The sequence below is a fragment of the Podarcis erhardii genome (genome assembly GCF_964252035.2).
Source record: "Podarcis erhardii genome assembly, chromosome: 10".
NCBI lineage: Eukaryota > Metazoa > Chordata > Lepidosauria > Squamata > Lacertidae > Podarcis > Podarcis erhardii.
Genome location: NC_138500.1, coordinates 10,147,448 through 10,166,896, shown reverse-complemented (window position 1 = coordinate 10,166,896; position 19,449 = coordinate 10,147,448). Strand labels below are relative to the sequence as shown.

Genomic DNA, 19,449 nt, shown 5'->3' with positions numbered 1-19,449 from the left:
CTGAATATTTTGAAGGGGCAGCTCACTGAAATGGTTAATCTCTCCCAGAAAATCAGAAAGGCAGAATATTCGCTGAAGCTCTAATTCTCTGAGGTCCCTTGCCCAAAGGTCTTTTTCTGTGACAAGGTGACTCAAGAGGGAATTGAGCCTGTGCGAAAGGCACAAGAAATCGTTCTGTCGGCACATTTTAATTTGGAATCGGATACTTATATATATTTGACAAATGTTCTCCTACGAAAGGACTTTATAATACCCCCAATAAAACAGTGTGAGCACAGGTAGCTCACAGTTATTTGTCTGGATCAAAGGACGTCCTCCCCAGTTTAACCTTCTGGTAATTTGTTTGAACTTGTAGGGCTCTCAGAGGGCAGCCGTCTTTCATTCTGGGCAAGTCTACCTTGCCTCTGTGGCACATTAAGTCCTGGCACAAGTGCCTGTTTTGCAAATCCTATCCCATAGGGTGACCTCATTTTCGTCTTCAACAAAGGCAGCTTTATGCAAAGGTCGGTGCCAGAGAAAAGGTGGAGAAAATTTAAACACCTCTCCACATTCCCATCCCTAGTAATCCTGATAATGCACAAGCATGTTGTGCTTTTGTTGCTGTTTTGTGTTCGGTTTTAACAAACACCTTGGCTTTTCTAGAGAAGCAATAAAATAATGGTTTTGAAGAAATTGGGTCCTCCCTTAAAGAGAGCACGTATTGCGGTGAGACCGGGAAACCAACACCCTGTGTTGTGGGTGGGTTCAATTGGTCAGCCACAACACCTGATTGGAGGTCCATCGATGCTGGGTTCAATCGGACCAATGGGGCAGAGTCCAAAGGGATCGAGGGACCTATAAATACCCATGCACGTGATCCAGAGCTTCCTCTTTTGGCGTGTGCATTCGGAGCACCCGCCCACCTCTCCGTACTTTTAGGGCTTTGCGCTTGATCTTGCTATGCTGTCGTGTGTTGTCTGTCATTGGGACAGGGACATGGCAGGAATTTTCCCCACTTGGCTGATTGGCTGTGGCCATTTGGGTTTCGCCTGCCACGTAGCAAATCGTCACAACTTATAAGATTGCAGATAGGCTCTGGTTCAGGTGATAGGAATGGGAGAACGTTCTCGCCATCCCTATGTGAAGGGTATTCCGTTAAAGGAATACAGGGACTGAGTCCAGGGGGACATTTGGGTGGTGGAGATAGCCTGTTCCCAGCTTTCCACTTATCCAGGTGTTCACCCTTGGCTGTCCTATGCTGGAACCCTGGGTCAGCGCTACCTGCATGGCAGTGAGCTAGTCGAACCAGAGCCTATGCAACCAGCCACTTTCTGTAATCAATAAAGTTGTGGTCTAAATTCTGCCAGAAACCAAAACTAAAATTAGAGTCAAGTGTGAATTTATATGGGGGGGGGTTCTGGGTCTGATAAGTGTTGGTGCTGACCTTTAAAGCCCTAAACGGCCTTGGTCCAGTATATCTGAAGGAGCGTCTCCACCTCCATCATTCTGCCCAGACACTGAGGTCCAGCGCTGAGGGCCTTCTGGCGGTTCCCTCGCTGCAAGAAGCCAAGTTACAGGGAACCAGGCAGAGGGGCTTCTCGGTAGTGGCGCCCACCCTGTGGAACGCCCTCTCACCAGATGTCAAAGAGAAAAATAGCTACCAAACTTTTAGAAGACATCTGAAGGCAGCCTTGTTTAGGGAAGCTTTTAATGTTTAACAGACCATTGTATTTTAATATTTTATTGGAAGCTGCCTAGAGTGGCTGAGGAAACCCAGCCAGATGGGCGAGGTATAAATAAATTATTATTATTATTATTATTATTATTATTATTATTATTCCTTTTTCTCCAAGGAGTTGAAGGTGGCGTACACAGTTTCTCCCCTGAAGACCAAACCTGAGGCAGAGGACATGGTGGTTCTGACCCTTTCAACATATAAAGAAGCTTATTGGAGCAGCAACTGAACTTTACTGATTAAAGGAGGGCAGAAGACTGCATTAGGAGGTGCAGGACAGGGCCTATGGTTCCCACAACTCACTGCCATTGCCTGCCCCTTGTTATGCGCCACCTGAGGCAGCCGCTCAACTCTGCCAGTGGTAGAGCTGGCCCCGCTGTACATTAACGAATTGAAAATAGCTACCACTCTCTGGCGGCACTCCATCTGCATACACAGCTTACATTGAAAGCTGGCTTATCCCAGAGAATCCTGGAAACTGTAGATTGTTAAGGGTGCTGGGAATTGTAGTTCTGTGGGTGGGGAGACGACAGCGCCCAGGATTCTCACGGGGACATCTACTCCATACATTTAAAGCATTGTGATACTATGTTAAACAAATATGTCTCCCTCCTCCAATGAATTCTGGGAGCTGTAACTTGTTAAGGCTGCTGAGAGTTGATAGGAGAGCCCTATAGCCTTCCCAGCTCTCAGTTCCATATGGAAGTAGGGAAGTGAGAGCTGGACCATAAAGAAGGCTGATCGCCGAAGAATGGATGCTTTTGAATTCTGGTGCTGGAGGAGACTCTTGAGAGTCCCATGGACTGCAAGAAGACCAAACCTATCCATTCTGAAGGAAATCAGCCCTGAGTGCTCATTGGAAGGACAGATCCTGAAGCTCCAGTACTTTAGCCACCTCATGAGAAGAGAAGACTCCCTGGAAAAGACCCTGATGTTGGGAAAGATGGAGGGCACAAGGAGAAGTGGGCGACAGAGGACGAGATGGTTGGGCAGTGTTCTCGAAGCTACGAACGTGAGTTTGACCAAACTCGGGAGACAGTGGAAGACAGAAGGGCCTGGTGTGCTCTGGTCCATGGGGTCACGAAGAGTCGGACACGACTAAACAACAACAACATATCCTTCCCAGAACAACAGTTCCCAGACTGACTTAACAGTCAATCCCTCTTCATTGTTAGGGAAGAAGGTGGGGTACAAACAAACAAACAGACAGACAAATATATACATACATACATACATAAATTCAGGGAAGATTGTAGTGTTTGATCTTGTGTTTTTACTTTTTTTTGTTGGGAGTCTCCCAGAGTGGCTGGGGCAACCCAATCAGATGGGTGGCATATAAATAATAATAATATTATTAATAGTATTATTTCACACAGAACTCTGGGGATTGTTGTTGTTCGCCATGGGAATGCATTTTGAGCCCAGCTGCACTGAAAATAGACTTCAGAAACTCCCCCATTTTCATTATCTCATACACTTTGTGGCTGCACTCTGGTGCAAAATACAGCCAGGGGAAAAATTCCACTTGTGGTCTTCATGAAGGTGCAGCAAACATTTGAAATGTGCCTTGTTTTGAAGCTGACTTTGCTGAAGTTGTCACATTTTGTTTTATTATTTTATTTAAAAAAAACCCAAAAGCAACTTTTGCTATATTCTGATATTGGCAAGTCCTGGGTGTCTCCCCCCCCCGCCCCCCCGCAGCTTTCCTTGCCTGTGATTCTCAGATCCTGCCTGGAGCAAAGGAGAAGCATGCTTTTCAATATTATTTATCACCCCTGTCTTTCAACAGCTGTAGCTGTCATCCAAATAGCTGCTCCACTTCTGGGAGAGGACGGTTGAGAGCTAGGTCACCCAGAGGTATGATGCCGCCCTCTGAGAAGGGGGAAAACATCCAGCTCAGGGGTTAGCAAACTTTTTCAGCAGGGGGGCGGTCCACTGTCCCACAGACCTTGTGGGGGGCAGGACTATATTTTGAAATAAAAATTGAACAAATTCCTATGCCCCACAAATAACCCAGAGATGCATTTTAAATAAAAGGACACATTCTACTCGTATAAAAACACGCTGATTCCCAGACCATCCACAGGCTGGATTTAGAAGGCGATTGGGCCAGATCCGGCCCCCAGGCCTTAGTTTGCCTACCCATCTTCCAGATCTTCAGCCTTTTGTAATTTAGCTAAGAGATAGAAAAGTAGGGAAGTGGAGGCAAGGAAGAGGGGTGTGGGACTGAGAAGGCCAAAAAGAGAGACTAAAATGGGTTCGGGGAGCATTGTTTATCTGCCTATTTACTTCAGGAACAGTTGGACCCGAAGTTCAAACTTTGAAGGTTTCTTCCGCTCCTCACCCACAGTTCAAAATGTCACCCCAACTTATGTGGTGGACCTGTAAAAGGGTAAAAGAGTATTGGGAAATAATCTATAATAAATTGGAAAAAAAATGTTTAAAAGCACTTTTCCAAAGAAAACAAAACAAAACAACCACACAGAGTCCTTTCTGTTGGGTATAATTCAGATGGAACTTCCCAAGTGAGGAAAAAAAGGTTTATTTATGTCTGCCACTTCTGCAGCCCGTGTTTTGTTAGCCCAAAAATGGAAAAACAAGTGAAGTCCCAACCAAAGAAGAATGGCAAGTTAAACTGATGGAATATGAGCAGCTTGCAGACCGAACTTATAGAATAACAAGAAGAAAGAAGATTGGAAAACATTTATTGAATATTTGGGGGGAAATTGTGTACACTTGAAAACGTAAGCAGCATTAAGATAAATACAACAGTGTAAATAAGTTTTGATGGATGTAACAATGGAATACTGAATGGTTTAGTTTATATAAAATATGCAGGGATTTATGTTATGCAAAATGAACCATGGAAAGAGAAGAAGGGAAGTCATTGGTATTTTAAGGTTGTTTAAATGAATATTTTAAATTGTAAAACAGAAATTTTATTTTTTTAAAAAATGTCAGCCCAATATTCCTCCCCTCACAGAGCACAAACGGTGGAACCCAATCCTACAGGAGGCAGTTGTTGTTGTTTAGTCGTTTAGTCATGTCCGACTCTTCATGACCCCATGGACCAGAGCACGCCAGGCACTCCTGTCTTCCACTGCCTCCCGCAGTTTGGTCAAACTCACGTTCGTAGCTTTGAGAACGCTGCCCAACCATCTCGTCCTCTGTCGTCCCCTTCTCCTTGTGCCCTCCATCTTTCCCAACATTAGTGTCTTTTCCAGGGAGTCTTCTCTTCTCATGAAGTATTGGAGCCTCAGCTTCACAATCTATCCTTCTAGTGAGCACTCAGGGCTGATTTCCTTCAGAATGGATCGGTACAGACGGTCCAGCTCTCACTTCCGTACATCACTACTGGGAAAACCATAGCTTTAACTATATGGACCTTTGTTGGCAAGGTGATGTCTCTGCTTTTTAGGATGCTGTCTAGGTTTGTCATTGCTCTACAGGAGGCAGTAATGGCCACCAACTTGGATGGCTTCAAAAGATGGTGAGACAAATTCATGAAGGAGAAAACTATGGATGACTACTAGCCATGAGGGCTATACTCTGCTTCCACAGTTGGAGACAGCAATGTTTCTGAATACTAGTCACTGGAAACCACAGGAAGGGGCACCTGTGAGGGGGGCTCCTGGTTCGTGCCCCCTGAAAAATTGTGCCCCTGCATGACATAGAAATAACAAGGAGAATTTTTAGCTGGATAATTGCTGACTTTTAGAACTGGTGGACTGATTAAACACGCTTGCATGTCGCCAGGCCTCAAAATGTGCTTTTCTAATATGCTGACGGAAGAGTAGACTAGATTGAAATCTAATAGACAAAATGTTTCGAAAGGGAGGAAAATAAAATCTGATCAGACAAAATGTATTGTGGTGAGGTTTTCTTTGTTATTCCCAGTTGCGACAGCACACCAGAACCAAAACAAGTGTTCTTTTAACTCGCCCCAATATCACCTTCTGATTAATTAACTAAAGCTGTAGTTGATTAATCTATTATCCATTAAATGGGTTAATTTTTTTAAAAAAAGAAACCTTGAACCCCTTAAAACTGTCTTAAAATTTTAGGACCATGAGCATTAAAGAAAGAAGATTTTGGAAGCTTTGCAAGACCATTTTCCCTTTCAATAGTGGTGTTTTGGGTTTTTTACAAAGACATATGAAACCGAAAAAGGGGGTATTTTGGGTTGGGTAATTCTCTTATCAACCCAATGCAAAAGTGATGAAAATTGAGCAGCTTTTACATCCAATGGGAATTTAGCCAGATGACTGTCTAACGCTACACAGGGAAGCAAGACCAGCGTATGACAGTTCATTGTAGAGTCCAAAGAAAGTTCAACTTTAATATCAGCCATTCAGATACCCCTGGCCTTAGGTGACCCAAAGGAAAACCTCAATTCCATCCCTCAAACCCAGCTCCCCTTAGTGAATTTTAGCCCATAATTTATTGCAACGAAATAACATTTGGTAGTTTTGAAGTATCACGAGACTCCTTGCTGTTTGTAGATGGAAAAATAGTCTATGCAGTAGATGCATTTGCTAGAGTGTCGACTGGTTTGGCCCAAAGATATCCCACAAGGCAATGGAAGTTTAGGGTCAGTTTTCCTTCTCCTAGATGAGCTACCTTCCCAAGTTGTTGAGCTCCATCTACCCCTCACTTCCCTCTACAACACGGGCAGATGATCGTTGGACCCACTGCATGCAGGGGAGATCCCTAACTCACTGAGGGTTTGAGACCCAACAGCTACCCTTCCCTGCTTTAGCCGGCCAATCAAAACCATTCCAAGGGTCACATGTGGACAGCTTCTGTTGTTTAGTTGTTTAGTCGTGTATGTCTCTTCATGACCCCATGGACCAGAGCACGCCAGGCCCTCCTGTCTTCCACTGCCTCCCACAGTTTGGTCAAACTCATGTTGGTAGCTTCAAGAACACTGTCCAACCATCTCATCCTCTGTCATCCCCATCTCCTTGTGCCCTCAATCTTTCCCAACATCAGGGTCTTTTCCAGGGAGTCTTCTCTTCTCGTGAGGTGACCAAAGTACTGGAGCCTCAGCTTCAGGATCTGTCCTTCCAGTGAGCACTCAGGACGACAGAGGACGAGATGGTTGGACAGTGTTCTCAAAGCTACCAGCATGAGTTTCACCAAACTGCGGGAGGCAGTGGAAGACAGGAGTGCCTGGCATGCTCTGGTCCATGGGGTCATGAAGAGCCGGACACGACTAAATGACTAAACAACAACAACAACAGCATTTTTACTTCCCATCCTTACATCTGTGATGCTCCTGTTGTATTCCTTTATCTGCTGCCACAACTGCCATGCATTTTCTATTGTATTCTCACCTATATGACAATCATTTATTTATTCTCCTTCCCTTGCTTGCGATTCTCCTGCTCACGATTTCATTTGACTATAGGTTTTTTTTCAAGAGTCCAAAAAGAACCTCCTCTCGTTGACAAAGTTCTCATCCTTTAGATCTCTTGTTTTGCTGTCAACTTCGCCATCTCTGCAGAGTCCATTAACTTTAAAACTGGGACTTCTTATTCTTTCCACTTCTGTGCGTACAGGATTCTAGCTGCAGTACTGGCATATATAAACAACCTTTCGAACCTCTGCCCTTATAACTCCCAGAAGAAATGGTGCAGGCGTCTTGGGAATAACTACTTTAGGCATCTTCTTAAATTCAAATTTTCTGCCATTTGGTACCCTCCAGATGTTCTGAGCTCCCATCAGCCCCACCTCCAGAACATCTAGAGCTCACCAAAGCTTTGTTCCCAAATCCCAAAGCTTTGTTCTTGAGAAAGAGAAGATTGCATTCCACGATCTTGTCTCCTTCTATGAAGGTCTGTCTTCAGAGCAACAGAGGCACAGAGCAGCTTTTATTGATCACCCAGAATGGGTTGACAGGTTCTTTGTCAGTCAACCCACTAGGAGGAAAGACAGCACGTTTTGGACAATTCAGTGGAAGGGCTTGCCCCTTCCATCATGCTTTTCGCTGCTGACAAGAGAGGGTGGCAGAGCATTGATCCTGGCAAGAGTGACAGGGTTAATCCTTTCTCGTGCTTCAATGCAGCTGTGTGTGGAATGTTGTGCATTCGCCAAACCATCAAACCCAGATGATGTCGCCAAGCCGGCAATTGTGGGGGGGGTGTCACTATTTGCCAGAACTCAAACAGTTAAACCCAAGTGGTTGGGGAACTGTACCCCCTGCTCCAGCAAATACAATATTTGCAGGTGGGGCAGAGGGCTGGTCCCCTGGTCTTATGTGTACCTCTTAGGGGGACATTAGCTGTGATTCCTGCATTTGTAAACCACTCTATTCCGAACTTAAAAATGGAAAGCGTAATGCTGGTGGTCAACAAAAGAGGTTTAAAGACTATCTCAAGGCAAATCTAAAAAAAATGTTGTATAAACACTGACAACTGGGAAACACTGGCCTGCGAGCACTCCAGTTGGAGAACAGCCTTTGCCAAAGGTGTCATGGGCTTTGAAGACACTCGAACTCAGGACACAAGGGAGAAACGTGCTAAGAGGGAGGCACGCTTGGCAAATCCACACCGCGATCAACTCCCGCCCGGAAACCAATGTCCCCACTGTGGAAGGATGTGTGGATCCAGAATTGGCCTCCATAGTCACTTACGGACTCACTGTTAAAACCGTGTTTATGGAAGACAATCTTACTCAGCAACTACGAGTGATGGCCAAAGAAGAAGAAGAAGATTCCTGCATTGGAGGAAGGTGGACAGGACAGTCTTGCAGCCCTTCCAACTCTACCGCTCTATAATTCTATACATAATCTGGGCTTTAAAACAAAAAAGCACCATGCCCAAGCAAAGCCAAATTATTCAGAAAAAAGGTTTGTGTGCGTGTTCAGATATAGAAAATATTCTGATGAAAATATAACAATAATCTGATCTTTAATCTTTATTCTGTTGTGTTTTACTTGTACACTACTTAGAGACAACGGCAACTGGATGTAGTAATGGAATACTGCATGGTATAGTTTTTTGTAAAATATCCAGGGATTTATGATAAGTAAAATGAACCATGGAAAGAGAAGAAGGAAGTCACTGGTATCTTAAGGATGTAAAATGAGTATTTTAAATTGTAAAACAGAAAATTTAATTAAATTATACAGAGAGATAATGGCAACTGAGTACTGTACAAACTGTTGAGATAAACAAATAAACTATTGTGCGAACTAGGAAAGTCAGCATAATTTACCTTATTTTGCATTGTTTGTTGTACATTTTCCCCACTGCCACTTTTGCGGTCTCAGTTTTGCATCACTGATTCTGGTTTTACTAGTAATGAAAGTCTCACCTCCAACCACTGGGAATTTTATTCGGCTGTCTTTCTGACTTTAAAGATTTCAGCCAGCTTTTCCCACATACTCTCTGGTGTATATACTAGCAGCCATAAGGACCAGAAGCCTGATTAGTTTCTGGCTGGGGGAGTGGGGGGCATTAATAAAAACTGCCATTCTTCGTAAGATGAATTGTGCACAGGGCCTTCTTGGTGGTGGCTCTCCTTTTGTGCAGTACAGGTTTGGCCCAAGACATTTTAGCACCTGAAGCGAACCACAAAATGGCACCCATCCCCCAGCCAGGGAAGGAGGGCAGAGTGAAGATCTACATAGGGAACAAGGGTGGAAAGAGACCAGAAGTGCCCCCTCTTGGGACACAGAAGGGATCAAGAAGGGACAGCAACCAGAAAATTGGAAGTGTTCCTGGTAAACACAGATAGTTGAACTAATGAGATCAAAAGATGCTTAACTCTGTGATACTTGGTGCAAATGGTCAAAGTCACAGGTGTGTATTGAAGTATGTTATTGGATGATGGAAATAATTTTTATTTCTAATCTTTGTGTTTTCTAGGTCCGGTTCTTTAAACGAACAAAAATAAAGGAAGCCACACCATGTTAAGAGAGGGTTGTGTTGTTCAGCCAAACTCATGCTAGCAAGCTATAGGAGCAAACATGGTGGCAAGGTATAGGTTTGTGGTTTTGTAGTAATCGCCCACACCCACTGTTCCAGCTTGTCAGTATCCTCCTTAAATTGTGGCGCCCAGAACTAGACACATTATTCCAGGTGCGGTCTGACCAAGGCAGACTAGAGCAGGACTATTATTTCCCTTCATCTGGACACTAGACTTCTGTTGATGCAGCCTAGAATAGCATTAGCTTTTTGGCTGCTGCATCACACTTGTCAACACATGTTAAGCTTGCAGTCCACCAAGACCCCTAGATCCTTTCCACATGTAGTACTGGCAAGCCAGGTATCCCCCATCTTATACTTGTGCAGCTGGTTCTTCCTGCCGAAGTGCAGAACCTTACCTTTGTCCCTATTGAAATACATTTTGTTAATTTGGGCCCAGTTCTCCAATCTGTTAATAATATTTTATTTTATTTTATTTATACCCCACCCATCTGGCTGGGTTTCCCCAGCCACTCTGGGCGGCTTCCAACAAAATATTAAAATACAATAGTCTATTAAACATTAAAAGCTTCCCTAAACAGGGCTTCCTTCAGATGTCTTCTAAAAGTCTGGTAGTTTTTCTCTTTGTGATCTGTTGGGAGGGCGTTCCACAGGGCGGGTGTCACCACTGAGAAGGCCCTCTGCCTGGTTCCCTGTAACCTCACTTCTCGCAGTGAGGAAACCTCCAGAAGGCCCTTGGAGCTGGATCTCAGTGTCCGGGTTGAACGATGGGGGTGGAGACGCTCCTTCAGGTATAGTAGTCCGAGGCCATTTAGGGCTTTAAAGGTCAGCACCAACACTTTGAATTGTGTTCGGAAACGTACTGGGAGCCAATGTTTTTCAAAACCGGTGTTATGTGTTCTCGGCAGCCGCTTAAAGCCATCTTGAATCTCGATTCTCTCTTCTGCAGCATTAGCCACCCCTCCCAGTTTTGCGTCATCTGCATATTTGATGAGCATCCTCTCCATTCCTTCTTCCAAGTTGTTTGTAAAGACGTAGAACAACAACAATGGGCCCAGGACAGAACCCTGAAGCACCCCACTTTTTTCCAGGATGGTGAAGAACCATTAGTGAGCACTATTTGGGTTCAGTCAACCAACTACCTAACAGTTACTTCGTCCAGTCCACATTTCCCATGCTTCTCCAAAAGACTATATTGGGGAACTTTGCCACAAGCCTTATTGAAATAAAACTCATTCGGTAGAGCATGAAACTTCTAGGATCAGGGTCATGAATTCGATCCCTGCATTCGGCAAAAAACTAGACAATCCTTGTTGCCCCTTCCAACTCTACAATTCTATGATTGTAAGATATAATACATCAGGGATGCGGGTGGTGCTGTGGGTAAAAGCCTCAGCGCCTAGGGCTTGCCAATCGAAAGGTCGGTGGTTCGAATCCCCGTGGCGGGGTGCGCTCCCGTTGCTCGGTCCCAGCGCCTGCCAACCTAGCAGCTCGAAAGCACCCCTGGGTGCAAGTAGATAAATAGGGACCGCTTACTGGCGGGAAGGTAAACGGCGTTTCCGTGTGCTGCGCTGGCTCGCCAGATGCAGCTTTGTCACGCTGGCCACGTGACCCGGAAGTGTCTCCGGACAGCGCTGGCCCCCGGCCTCTTGAGTGAGATGGGCGCACCAACCCCAGAGTCTGTCAAGACTAGCCCGTACGGGCAGGGGTACCTTTACCTTTACCTAAGATATACTACATCCAAAGCATTCCCCTGATCCACCAGCTTTTAACTCTAACATTCTTACCTTCCATGAATTTGGAGACCCGTTTCTTACTCTTGCCCCATATATTTGAATGGTGGTGGCGCTTCTGTTGCGACCCACCTCGGATCAGGCCATGACCCACTCTTGGGTTCCCACCCAACCAGTGGAAGACCAGCAGTGTAGACCATTCTGATCTGGATGGGCTGGTGTCCTGACTTGGTCTACAATAGCTTCCTATATTCCTACAATCCTTTAAACTTGTTTCAATGTTGCTGGTCTTAAAATCCTGGATCCCGAGAATCCTAGAGGCCAGGACCAAATCCTTTTCTGCCTTTCCATGGAAGCAGAGGCACACGGACACACATGCACACAGAGAGAACCTTTGAACATCAGTCCGAAAGCATAAGCAGACAAGAAATCAACAGAATTTAATCTAGTTTATTCTCCAAAAAAAAGAGGGGGGAAATATGAAAACAAAATCAAAAGCGCAGTTCTTAACACTAGCAGTAAGTAAAATTTATACAACCATTCAGTCTGTATCATAGGATGAAATAAATCTACATCTCGGTGTTTTTTATTTATTTTGGTGCTTTGAATTATACATACAAACAACAATTACAGGAACTTGTTCACAATGCGTATAAGGCCTGGACAAACTCGCCGCAGCTACAAGCTGAATGTCACACCAACTGCCCTGAAACCCTTCAAAAACAAAAACATCCCCTATTGTTCAGAGGCCCCGTAGCCTGGAATGCATGATTTGCCTACAACTTGGATTAATTTATTTTTTTAATGCGTCAAAACAACTTGAGCCTGTGAGTGAAGAAAGAGAGAGAGAGAGAGAAAGAGAGAGAGAGCAAAAAACGCAAGTGGCAGTTTGTCCATTTGCCGGTCCAACCTTGTTCTTCTCAGTCCGTACCAGGAAAACATTCAACTCAGTATTTCATTTGACCAACAAGCCATTTTCCTTTCCTTTTTTTTTTTTTTTACAGCTAAGCAGATGTCAAGAGTGTTCTTCAAAAATGTACAGAATTTCTTACAATATAAGTTATACAGTGTTCAGCATCGATCTGCTTTTCTTTGGGGGAGCAAGTGGGGGGGAAGGTTGGGGATTTGGGGGGGCAGCCTTTCACCTCTTCTTCGCGACCCTAGAAACCCAGTTCAAGAGCGGACTTGCGTCAGAATGGTTTATTCACAAATGGGACCCCAAATTTGGTGGCTGGCGACGCAAAAGACACTGGAGAAAAAGCCCCCAAGAGTTCACCTCCCCACGACATTTGCTCGGGGGGGGGGTTGTTCATTTCTACGCCTCCGTCCAACTTTTAAAGATTTTGTTTTTCTTTCTGTGCCCTTGTCCATTCATGTGCCGAGGGGGAAGCACTCTCGCCTCTTAACGAGGCAAGGATTATCAATGTACCTCTCATTCTGAGAACTTAAAAAAAGGAAAGGAAGCATCGGAGCAGGGATTTAAGTCTCTCTCTCGGGCTCGATCTTAGCCCATGGCGGTGACCATACTGGACGGGTGGTGAGGTCCGAAGGACAAGCTGGAGGGCGGGTGCATCGGGGTGGGTGTGGTTAGCATGTGACCCGAGTGGCTGAAGGGCGAAATGTGACTGATGGAAGACATGTGTCTCGACAGGGCAGCAGGGTTGAAGGAGCCGCCCTTAGGGAAATCGTCCAAGGTGTCGTGGACCTTTTTGCACTTTTTCGACTTGCTAGACATTTTTCGGTTTCGGGTCTGGATGCCTTCCTTCTTCATAGTCAGGGGTCTGTTAATCTAAACAAAAATCAATTAATCTTTTTGTGGGGCCGTCTCGTCTCCCCAACTGCCCTCCCAACTCCTCCTCCTCCAAAAGCTACATAGGACAAAATGTTTCAAATGAAACTATCGTATTTTTTGCTGTATAAGACTCACTTTTTCCCTCCTAAAAAGTAAGGGGAAATGTGTGTGCGTGTTATGGAGCGAATGCAGGCTGCGCAGCTATCCCAGAAGCCAGAACAGCAAGAGGGATTGCTGCTTTCACTGCACAGCGATCCTTCTTGCTGTTCTGGCTTCTGAGATTTTTCTTGTTTTCCTCCTCCAAAAACTAGGTGCGTCTTGTGGTCTGGTGCATCTTATGGAGCGAAAAATATGGTAATTCCTATCTGTCATGATGGGATTTGGGGGATATAAGTTCCGGGCCTAATTGGGCACAAACGGCAGAGAGACCCTCAAACAGAGCAAGACTGGAAGCCCATGTTTTGAAGGATGTGAAGGAATACATATTGCCATATAAAGAGTAAGGAAGTAAGTCCTGCTGCACTTTTGGCACCTAAAACCGAACAGTGACACAAGCAAACGGGCCCAAAAGCTGCAAATCTGACTCGAGAGTCACTCAAAGGTGAAAAGTTTAAATCCATATACCCCTTATGCCGTATGTTTGATTGAATGTATTTAATTGCAAAGGGGGTGAAGTTGTTTTGGAAATCTGTCAATCACTGGTAATTTTCTTTTGTACCGTCAAACCTCAGTTCCTGAACACCTCCGTTTTGGCTTGTGAACGCCGAAAACCCAGAAGTAAATGCTCCAATTTTCGAGCGTTTTCCGGAAGCCAAACATCCGACACGGCTTCCGCTTGAGTGCAGGAAGTTCCTGCAACCTATCAGAAGCCATGCCTCAGTTGTCAAATGTTTCAGAAGCTGAATGGGATTCTGGAATGGATTATGTCCGACAACCATGGTTTGACTGTATTGCTGAATCAACGAAAATTGTATTCGTCTTTTCTTCTTCCCATTTCCCCCCGTTTTATGCAAAATCATCTTTTTATTATCAATGTACATTCTTTAAAACACCAAAGAAAAGGTAAAGAAAACACCTCTCTCTTAAGCTTTCCATTTACCAAACCCCCAAACATGCTGTTTAGTATACTCTCATCCTTTATTCTCCCATCAACTGGGCTGACCCTCTTTCCCTGACAAACCCCTGAAAATATATTACCCCAAACTTGTTGCGGTGATCTCTCACCCTTTTCTACGGTACCAAGGCAGGGGAAAAGAGGACAGTTTCCTCAACAAATCAGCCTGAATCTCTAACCAAAAGACCTTGTGATCTGCAGGTGGTTTGGGGCTTCTTTGTTGTTGTTGTTGTTTTAAAAAAGTAGGTCTGTGGTTTACTAACATCTTCCTTTCTCATCATGGACTAAAGCAGTCTTAACTGGATGTGATCTGCTGGTAGCAAACGTCTCATTAATCGCTAAAAGGGAGCAGCTTGGCAGGAGGACATCTGCTTTGAATGCAGAAGATCCCAAATTCAACCCATTTTGAAACCTCTGCCGGTCAGTGTAGACTAAATAGGCCAACAGTCTGACCTGGCATTAAGGCCTTTTCCTGAACTTTAGTCCTAAACTGGTGGGTTGTATTTCGGTATGGGGGAGATTTCAGTGCAGTTTGCATTTAAAGGCAGAACTGTTAGAATTCCTGCTCCATGATTGCAGTCATGGGATTTTTGTCTATCACATGACAGTATATATTTTGGCTCCACAGAGTGGAAAGTGACGGAAACAGGATGATTGTGTTCCATGAGATGGGACTATTTGTTCTTTTTCTCTTTGCTGTCTGATGCTAGAGAGAGACGGAGCCATGTTGCAGTGCTCCGTGTGTGTTTATATGTAAATAAAGTAGATTAGCCAAAATGCTGAGTTGCTGAGGTCTGTTACGCAACTGTGCAAACTCTGCGGATCCCTAAGTGTGCCGGAGTCTGTTGGCATCAGTCACTGTGACGTTTGGGCTGAATAAAGCTTTTGAAGCTCCCGAACAATCGACCAGGAGGGAGGGAACATCCCAGTCGGGCATGGGTCTCTGCCAGGGTCCTACTCGAGTGTAGGCTGAACCCCTGAAAAGAACCACCCAATTCACATGAGAACAGAAACACAGTCATGGGAGGTCAGACAAAATTGCAGGAGAGATGAAGTTGCAACAACAGAGCCAAGAAATGAGCTGGGTTGGCATGTTGGGAGATTATTATTATTACTATTATTACTATTATTAAATTTGTATACTGCCCTATACCCGTAGATCTCAGGACAGCTCACAGCATAAATCTGCCAGTGTCACTCAATTCCAGATCCGAAAAAGGCAGCATGTCAATATCAATAAAGTCACTGTATGATTCTCATAATTGCATGGGGTGGGGGGCATGTCTGGGGTGGGGGGCATATTTTTCTTTCATGCAAAAACATTTACTCGCCCAGGAGAGGTGGAAGTAGAGGGGGGAAAGGTGGAAGCTGACCCGTTTTAAAATCAGAAATGAATACATGCATTAAAAGCACCACCCCACAACCAACCCCCCACTGGTTTTGAAGGGGGGTTGCATGAAAGCTGCTGAGGGCAAGGTTTTTTTAAAGCCTCACATAAAAGTGAGAAATTGCTTTTTAAAAAATTAAAGAAAGGGCAAGGAACATCATGCAAAGCAACTGAAAAATCTCACCCCGCTGCCCCCATTCACATTACTCTAGTGCTAAAGGTAAAGGGACCCCTGACCGTTAGGTCCAGTCGCGGACAACTCTGGGGTTGCAGCGCTCATCTCACTTTACTGGCCGAGGGAGCCGGCATACAGCTTCCGGGTTATGTGGCCAGAATGACTAAGCCACTTCTGGCGAACCAGAGCAGTGCACGAAAATGCCATTTACCTTCCCGCCAGAGCGATACCTATTTATCTACTTGCGCTGGTGTGCTTTTGAACTGCTAGGTTGGCAGGAGCAGGGACCGAGCAACAGGAGCTCACCCCGTCGCAGGGATTTGAACCACCAACTCTAGTGCTAAAGCTCTGCTATTACTGCTGTCGCTATAAGATGATTCTTTTCAGTCATTTCCTTAAGGGTGGTGCGTTTTTGTAGCTGCTGCCTTTACACCTAGATATGGGAACAAAGTCTACCAGGCAGCATATTTTGGGGGTGCCACTTATGCATTGTCAAAAGGAGAGAGAGCGTGCATCCCCAAAGCAAAAGGCTCAAATTTGCATAAAATTTGCAAGATGGTTATTTGTTCATTAAATTTATATCCCGCCCTTCCTTCCAAAGCAGCCCAGGGCAGCAAATTATAAGGACTGTATCTTAAACAGAAGCACAAATCGTGCAGGCGTTCCCAGCTGCCAAGTGGCTGACGGGCAAAACCTCCCTTTCTAATGCTTCTCGGTCTTTTAAACCAGACTTGGTTTCAGGCAGTCCTTCAGATAAAAGACTCCCTCAAACAGAGGAATGCCCTCCGAGAGCCCTTCAAATGCAAGGTAGGGCACCAGTTACAGGTCGGTAGCCGTGTTGGTCTGCCGTAGTCGAAACAAAACAAAAAATATTCAAAACAAAATAAAAAATTCCCTCCAGTATCTGAAGAAGTGTTCATGCACAGGAAAGGTGCTACTTAGAGACCAACTACTTAGGGACGTGGGTGGCGCTGTGGGTTAAACCACAGAGCCTAGGACTTGCCGATCAGAAGGTCGGCGGTTCGAATCCCCGCAACGGGGTGAGCTCCCGTTGCTCTGTCCCAGCTCCTGCCAACCTAGCAGTTCGAAAGCACATCAAAGTGCAAGTAGATAAATAGGTACCACTCTGGCGGGAAGATAAACGGCATTTCCGTACGTTGCTCTGCTTTACCAGAAGCGACTTAGTCATGCTGGCCACATGACCCGGAAGCTGTACGCCGGCTTCCTCAGCCAATAAACTAGATGAGCGCCGCAACCCCAGAGTCAGTCCCTTTACCTTTAAGGTGCTACTGGAAGGAATTTTTAAATTTTGTTTCGAGGTAGGGCACCCTATCAGATATATAAATAGCAACGTTATTCTAGCATATGATTGTAGGAAAAGACTACTGGACCACGTCAATGGCCCATCAAGTCCAGCATCCTGTTCTTGCAGTGGCCAATCAGTGGTTCCCAGCAACTGGGATTCAAAAGCACTGCTCCATCCATTTTTAAAGCCATCCAAGCTGGTGGCCATTACTGCTTCCAGTGGCAGTGAGTTCCATAGCCGAACTGTGCACTGCATGAAGCGCTTCCTTTTATACATCACGGATTTTCCAACACTGGGTGTCTGCGAGTTCTAATTTTATGAGAGAGGAAGAAAACCTTTTCTCTGCTCACTTCCTCTGTCCCATGCACCATTTTGTAAATGTCTATCATGTCACCTCTCAGCACCAGTCCTTGAATAACTGAAGCTGCATCCATGGAAGGGGGTTTTAAGTAGCTTGGGGAAAACCCAAGGTTTGCAGATGCGTGCAAAAACTTAAGAGGAAACCTCCCCGGGGCCAGGGGGGGCAGAAACTTCCCAAAATAGCATGCTCAAAGGGCATGGAGTACTGACTGGCTGCTACGGGGAGGTGAGAGACAACGCAGGGTGGAATGGAGTGTGCTAGTATAGGGCACAGCTCATTGGCCAGCATTCCACTCTGGTACATTTTGTTGCAGGATACACCTTTTCATATAAATTTCCCCATCTCTTTTTATGAGCATTATTTTATTTATTTATTTGATTTGATTTGTGTTTTAAAAACCCTTCATCGGTGCAGTTCACAGCATAAAAACGCAAAATACATAATAAAAACAAGGGCAAAAAATGAAATGAAACAATAGCCTCTCTCGCTCCCACAAACACATTGATTTAAAAGAATCTCAGATGTACTAAAAGCACCCCAACACAGCCAAAGCAGACCGGACAAAAGCAGATTCCCTTCTTTTGGAGAATTGCTTGTGTCACTTTCTTTCTTTCCCCCTTCCCCTTGAAGCAGGGGTGCGAAAAAAAATGTTCCAGAGCTTTTTGAGAATATTAGGGTTGCCACCTTTCCCCCGCCCTGTAGGGCTTCTAATACTTTGGCTACCATCCGACAGAGAGAAATTTAACGAGGGCCCTTTTACCATCTTGTGGAGACAGTGTGGTTATGAGAATACACTGCGCCTGCTAATTTTCAGCTGGTCTGGCAGTTCTTTGTGCCTCAGGAGTTTTGGGAGGGGGAAAGTCGATGACAACCCTAGCAAGAATCGAGACGCAACCTGTAAAGGGTCCCTGTGTATCTGCTACCTTTCTAATCAGGAAATTTTCATTTTGGTTAGAATAATGTATTATCTAGCCAATACCTCAATGTTAAACTACTGGACTAGGACCTAAGAAGACCTGGGTTCAAATCTCACGCGTGAAGCTCCCCGGTGACCTTTTTCCAATCACCTTTCCTCAGCCTATCCTACCTTACAGGGTTGTTATGAGGATAAATGGTTGGGAAGCAAATCATTTTCACTTTCCCTGATCAAATTAGAGGGCAGAATTAAAATGTAATTATTATTATTATTATTATTATTATTATTATTATTATTATTATGTCTTCCAACCAGCATTCCATACAATGTGCAGCCCCATTAAAAAGACTGTCAGCTTGACTTCTCTTGCTTCCCTTTATATGTTACAATACCATGAAGTCACCATGGGGCCCATTTACACCTGACTAGCACAGCTTCATTCAGAGTGCGTTAGAGTTCGCTGAACAGCCTCAGTGTGCATTGAAGTGCACTGTCTTCAGCTAAAGGGGCCCCCAAGCAAGAGCTGGTGAGATAAAGCTCTGTGGTTTGCCTGTCCACACGCAAGCCAGGAAGTACCGTATTTTTCGCTCTATAGGACACACCAGACCATAGGACACACCTTGTTTTAGAGGGGGAGAACAAGAAAAAACAAATTCTCCCCCTCTCTGCTCAGCGCCCCTTCAGTGAAATGGCAGAAGAAATGGAGCCCCTTCCATTTCTCCTCCCGCTTGGCTGAAGGGGCGCTGCACAGCTCTCCCTCTCTGCTGAAGCCAGGAGAGTCTTACACCGACCCCTCTCGCTCTCCAGGCTTCAGCGAAAGCAACGCAAAGCCTCCAGAGCGCGGAGGGAACGCTCCCTCTGCGCTTCGGAGGCTTCGCGTTGCTGTCGCTGAAACCAAGGAGCCTGCATTCGCTCCATAGGATGCACACACCCTTAATTTTTGGAGGGGGAAAACTGCGTCCTATAGAGCGAAAAATGCAGTATATTCTATCCTAGTTTAAACCCCAAAAGGTATTCTTC

General features: G+C 45.1%; 1 protein-coding gene across 7 annotated transcripts in view; it reads right to left on the bottom strand.

Annotated features, from left to right (window-relative positions):
- Positions 1 to 11,808: 11,808 nt before the first annotated feature.
- The window catches only part of GATA3 (GATA binding protein 3), a 75,326-nt gene continuing 67,685 nt past the window's right edge, over positions 11,809 to 19,449 (bottom strand). For 6 of the 7 annotated variants that reach the window (XM_081880075.1, XM_081880077.1, XM_081880076.1 and 3 more), the window contains exon 6: positions 11,809 to 13,167. In XM_081880075.1, coding sequence (XP_081736201.1) covers positions 12,883 to 13,167 — 285 coding nt within the window. In that variant the 3' untranslated portion in view covers positions 11,809 to 12,882. The remainder of the gene's footprint in view (positions 13,168 to 19,449) is intronic. The other variant, XM_081880080.1, reaches the window with a different exon arrangement.